The sequence below is a fragment of the Ruditapes philippinarum genome, unplaced genomic scaffold (genome assembly GCF_026571515.1).
Source record: "Ruditapes philippinarum isolate M1 unplaced genomic scaffold, ASM2657151v2 ctg24528_1_1_1_1, whole genome shotgun sequence".
Taxonomy (NCBI): Eukaryota; Metazoa; Mollusca; class Bivalvia; order Venerida; family Veneridae; genus Ruditapes; species Ruditapes philippinarum.
This window is the reverse complement of record NW_026851952.1, coordinates 2,063-8,592: the sequence shown is the minus strand read 5'-3', so window position 1 is coordinate 8,592 and position 6,530 is coordinate 2,063. Positions and strand designations below refer to the sequence as shown.

The 6,530-nt window shown below is 30.4% G+C and overlaps 1 protein-coding gene across 1 annotated transcript; it reads left to right on the top strand.

Annotated features, from left to right (window-relative positions):
- Positions 1-4,512: 4,512 nt before the first annotated feature.
- On the top strand, positions 4,513-6,222 carry LOC132743963 (methyl farnesoate epoxidase-like; the record flags this gene model as incomplete). The annotated part of the gene is made up of 3 exons (XM_060732566.1): positions 4,513-4,640; positions 5,078-5,174; positions 6,013-6,222. Coding segments are annotated over exons 1-3 (379 nt in total), but the record flags the coding sequence as incomplete, so codon positions are not given.
- Between the last annotated feature and the right edge of the window lie 308 nt (positions 6,223-6,530).

Genomic DNA, 6,530 nt, shown 5'->3' with positions numbered 1-6,530 from the left:
TTTTCCCGGTCTTACCCTGGTCGTTCCGAGATTCACCCCGGACGTCTACCGGGGCTCTGCCGGGATGTAAGTGAGACTGTAGTCACAAATTAATAGAAACAAATGAGAAAAAATCTGCGAAAAACGAAGAATTCTTGTATAAAACCTTTTCATTTTAATTTCCACAAAATTATTATTAATATTTACAATTTGATTATTCCACTAAGCAAAGTGCTAGCAAAATGTCAAAAGTATTGGAAAAGTTATGTCAAAGGTCGTATTGGGAAAGAGCATCGGGAAAAACGTTTGACCCGACAACATCCGGGGGACTTTGTTGACCTGTTTTTAAAGAAATTGAAGGCGGAAGTGGAGACGACGCTATAAATGGTTTACGTGGATCTAAATAAATTATATGACCAAATCAATTACTTGTTACCATATTATATATATCATATTTGGACAAATATTGAACATTTCATTTATCAGTCATATTGAATATATTACAATTGGTTTTTTTTAAAGGGTTGAATTTAAATCTACATATAATTTATTACTAATGTCTGACATTAGACGATGGTTATATGTTGTATAAATATTTAAGCAACCAAATGTCTGATCTGCTTTTTACCATATGTTACTATACACACGTCCTAACATTAAACACGCCCCATTACATTTGTCAACAAGAAGACCACAAGGACGCCTAGAATTAATGTATATTCGAACTCTTGCATATTATTTAATATTAAGATTTCAAGAATTTTATTCCAAATACATTTGTGGGTATGTATACCCATGAGCACACAGCATATATACAAAAGATACATACATACAAAACATTAATATCAAGGTCATTAAAAATATAAACATATATTTAGCATTTACCTGTAATATTTAGTCATAAGTTTAAAAAAAAAAAAAAAAAAAAAAAAAAAAAAAAAAAAAAAAAAAAAAAAAAAAAAAAAATGCTTTTTTTTAATATGAAAAATAACATTTTACAGCCAAGGTTTAAATGAAGCCACAAGGTTTTACATAATGATATCAATTAAGTAACATTACATTTACCTTCCTAGGTACTATAATTTACCCGAAATTCATCATTTGTTCTTAATTCAAACATTTTAAAGAAAAACATTGATAATTTTCTTATAAACATTTTTCATTTTGAGATGTTAACAATTTTCAAAGAAATTTTGGGTTATTATTTTGTTTTTTTCCAAATAATCATTTATCTATGAGCTGTTTTCTCAAAAAACAATGTATTGTGGACATTCTAATAATACTATGAAATTCATCATTCTAGTTTTTAAGCAAATATTACATTTTCTTTCATTATAAGGAATTGCTTCAGTTTATGCCATTCTAACCAGTTTCTACTTTTAATCTATTGCGATGATGTCCTGAACGTGAAAAGATTTCCTAATTTTTTCAATATTAAAACCATTGAACAGATATGACTTAAACCAAAATCACAAAATAATACATAACTTCTTTGCTCTTGATGAATCTCTTAAAGTTGCAACCAATTTTGTTATAAATGTATCTGTTAATCTATGTTTTTTACTTACTGCTAAAAAATTATTTTATTATCACCAAAACGCCCTGATTAATCCTACTTCATTGAAACCTAAAGATTGTAACCCCAAATCATAACCAGACCCTTAGCCCAGGACCATTGAATTCGGTTTAAGTTCTAAAATCTCTACACATAAGATCATATACAACTTTGACATATTTTGTACTTTACTTAACTGGAACCCAACTTTTAACCAGTATTTTATAACATTAATAGCTTCTCCATTGTTTTTTAAAGATGTCCTTCCAAGTTCACCATAGATAAAATTTGTTTGTGTTTGTCTTTTAAAACTCCTAACAAACTTCTTACAAAACCCTTTAAAATGAATGTTTTCTAATACATGACAATCAAAGTAAACCCCATATTTGTGATCCTTAGTTAAGAATTGGTAAAATAAGTTTATCCAAATAAATCCAGTTTTATGTTTAACTGGACATACAAGGGAATCTTATCACTCTTTTTCAAGTTTATATAACGCCTTCAATGCTTGGGTCCAGAGAGGTTTTCAAAAGTCCATATTAAAAACCAAACCAACCCAGAAAAAAAATGCCTAGATATGTAAAACTTTTTAAAACATTTCAATTGACTGACCTTTATAATAAACATTCAAATTCTGTCTAAGGCACTGTACCCCCTTTTTAAAAATCAAAAAACCTTTGTCTTTGTACAGTTAACACTTAATTTCCACCTATCACAATTATATTTCTAATAATCTTAATCCTTTTTGTAAAGCCCTCCTCTGTTTCAGACATAATCACTATATATCATCTGCATACAATTAAATAAAAATATCTTTAAAATACCTAAGTCAATACCTTCAAAACCATTTAAACATAAAATATTCTTCTATATCATTTAAATAAACATAGAAAATAAAAACGGCGAAAGGGATTCGCCTTGTCTTACTCCCAAGTAACACTACAAACTCTTCACTAATAGTATTATTGTATTTTACTCTTGATCTGACATTCTCATACATGGACCTAATAATATCTAACATTTTACCTCTCACTCCAAATTGAATTAATTTATACCAAATAACATCTCTACCAAATAGTCAAAAGCTTTAGTGAAATCTACAAAAACAGCATACAACTTTTTATTATTATTTAATAAATGTGTTATAACACCATGTAATATAAAAACATTATCAATAGTGCTCATGTTTTTTCTGAAACCAGCCTGGGATTCTATATACACATTGTATTTTTTCAGCCCATATATTTAAACGTCATTTATTACTTTTGTAAAAAGTTTCCCAAATATGCTAAGAAGGGTAAACCCCTATAATTATTAGGGTTATCTATATCCCCCCTTTTTATGAATAGGTACAATAAAACCTTCTGTCCAACTTGATGGAAAAGTAACCTATATCAAACATTTTATTAAACAAAGAAACTATAACCTGTTAAAAAGTGATCAAAATCAGATTCCAAACTTAAAAAAACTTCATTTAGTAAATAATCCGGCCCAGCTGATTTACCAGCATTTAACTGTTTGCAAGCATTAAAATTTCAGTACTAGTGAAAGGAACATTAAGTTCAGAGAACATGACATTTAATTCTTCATTTAAGTATCTATCATTAAAATATAAGACTCTTCATCCAGCTTGATAAAATACAGACTCAGGATCATTTACAGATTTAAAATAATCTTTGAAAATCATCTGTGGTTAGCTTACATTTATTATTTTCATGAACAGTGCCTTTTCAACATTTTCCAATATAACCTAGCTTACAAAGCCTAGCATTTTCTAAATAATGTGTGTTTGTTCCTTATCATAAAATAAATTTCTTTTTCCTAATAGTATTTTTATAATTTACTACGGCTTGTACCATTTTCCGCCCTTGTTTTCATCACATTATTATTTCTCCAAATATTCAGACATCTTAATATTTTTTTTTTATTAATCTTTACAATCATTATCATTAATTATACATTAATTTTTCTTATGTTAGAACCCAATGTTATTTTGTGACATTTTTTTTTTTTAAATAATGTATTACCATACATCTTCTAATATATTACAGAAATTTGTCAAAGATTGATCTATTTCATGGCTTACTTACAGCACCATCAACATTTGACATATATTTACAAATTCATTCATAAACGCATATAACTACATAAACTACTAATATACAATTCCTTTTTACTGTTTTCCCATTTAAACTGTAAAGGTATATTTGAATTATCAGTTTTCAGTTTTATCTTCATTTTCAGATATTTTACAAAGATTTTAGATTAAAGTGCACAGAGCAATGATCAGACAAATATTTGGGGTCACTCACTTCAAAAGTGTGAAATAAATTGTATCAAATCTGATCTACATAAAACATAGTCTATTACACTGCTGCCTTGTGTATTAAGCATGTATATTTACCCACATTATTATCTTCACAACATCTGCCATTTAATATTCTTACACAGAAGCTTACAAAACTCTAACAGTAATTTTTTCCATATTCATTCACAGTTTTATCTAGACTTTTCCTAGGCAATATTTCATCTTGTAATATAATCTTCTGGTAAAAAATCATGTAAAATATGGTTAGATTCTTCAACATAATCTAATCTTTCCCCAACTCTAGCATTGTAATCTCCAGTTAAAATAAAATTGCATTTATTATTGTACATATTTTCAAAATTCAACATGTCATCAAGTAAAATTTCAAATATAGATTGATCATCAATATTTTCCCTACTACTACCCTTTGGGGTGTTATAAGTCAAACACACAAATAAATCATTTTTAAAAATTAAACAATGATTTACTAAATTTCATCCATATCAAACAGTCAATATAATTGTGTTACAAATACCGGACACTGCACATTTTCTGCGTATATTTATGGTTTTGTACCGATGGCAAAGTCTAATGACTTCGGTTTCGATTAATTAAATGTTACGGGCTTTACGTTTAAAAAATATGAATGTTATTTTTAGAAGTTTCAATTTATTCCGCCTGATTGTCGACCTCTTCAATGCCGGCACTGATACTACTGCCACTACTATGACCTGGGCAATCATCCATCTAATTAAGCAACCGGAAGTCCAGAAAAGATGCAGGGATGAGATTCTCGAGGTAATAAAAACAGAAAAAAGTTCTTAGTAAATCAATTATTTTAAGTAGCGCACAGGGGGGGGGGGGTCTTAAGCTTCTTCAGCTTGCTTCTCCGGATGGATGTGCACGTGCTTAGAACGTTGCATATGTCTGTATGCTTGATTAGTGCAATAATAGTGGTTGATAGTGATTGTGCCACATTTGTTTCGTTGGTATTCCGTTTTCTGTCATTGCATTTACAGTGCTCTTACCACTGTTTGGATTCAAGTCTGTTATACCGAGCATTGAGCATTGATCTAGCGCTTGTCATATCATAGGTTGAAAGTTTGTACTACCAATGTATCGATAGCGCTTTTGTCATATTTGATGTTGCATTTGTGTGTCTGTTTAACTTATATATTTATAGTACTTATAGTCTAATTGACCGGTATATTATTAAAACGTACACAACTTTTCAGGTTGTTGGTACAGGACGAAGCGTTAGTCTTGATGACAAGAAAGACCTTCCATATTTACAAGCTTTTATTGACGAGGTTCTACGGTATAGTACAATTGGTGAGTAAAGACTTGAACCACAAAGCATTTGGTCAGAATCATTTAATGATTCATAAATGTTATACTACAACACTTTGACGAAAGATATACAACCATGACAAATTTGCAAAACTGCGACAAAGCAAATCGGTATTTTACCAGTACCAAACTAAGCCGTATAGAGGTAAACACACCGTATTACAGGCGTCAATGATGACCGATTGCTGCCGTTACCATTTTTACAGATTTTTACAAGTTATTATCACCAGTGCCGGTGTAGCGTGAGATTCGTCAGACCCGTGAAAAATGTAAGCTTTTACGAATCTCACTGGAGGGCAGTGAAACATGTCAGACGTGAGAAACGTAAGACTATGCTAGTGGAGAACATTTCCTGTTGCAGATAAATTAAATACTGTCAATATTTCATTGCATCAATAAAGTAATTGTATAAGCAAAGGAGTTTGTCTGTAATACGGTGTTGTTAAATAACAAAAACTAAATCGAGACTAAAGGGATATATATGATAGATATGTCAGCCTTTAAAAAAATCGTCTCTGCTTGTGTTTCGTCAATTTCTCAAGGCTTTAAAAACGTGTTTATTTTCCTGATATACATGTATGTCGTGAATCTCTGGTTTTCATTGGTCAGTGCACACACATTTGTACTCGTTTTTGACCAGTCAAATACCGAACATCTGAGTTCGAGCCAGGAAATTTTTTTAGTGCCTTGGAACCACGTTTGTCTTGTCCAGTTACCATATGATCTTTACATATTATGTGTGACTTGTTAGAAAACTCAAAACTTTATAAAATAAAATCTTATGCATCTTTGACTTGTTTTCCTTTTGTTTCCATTTCAGCACCACAAACGGTTCCCCATTCTGTAATAGAAGACACAGAGTTTGAAGGTTACACCATACCTAAAAATAGCGTCGTAATATTCGTTATCTTCACTATGCTGATGGACAAAGACAAGTGGGGAGATCCGGATAATTTCAGACCTGAGAGGTTCCTTTCTGAAAAAGGCGAATATGTTCAAGACAAAGAGCACTTTGCACCGTTTGGTTTGGGTGAGTACTGATGATTTACGTATTACAGAGCTATAGCTTTAGTGCCAAAAATGTATGATATATATTTCTTTATGAATGAATAATTTTATTGAACAAAAGGCAAGTGCCTGTGAGTACATATATACAAACATATAATACAGTTTTTTTTACAAAATAATCAGTGGCGGTCCAATTCTATATAAATCAGCATAAATGTATGAAATTGTAAAAAATATTAATCATCACTGCATGCAATCATTATCATTTTGCAAACGTAAGAGCAACAGTATCATAAATGCTTTTATGTAAATCTTCTCAAATTATCAAAC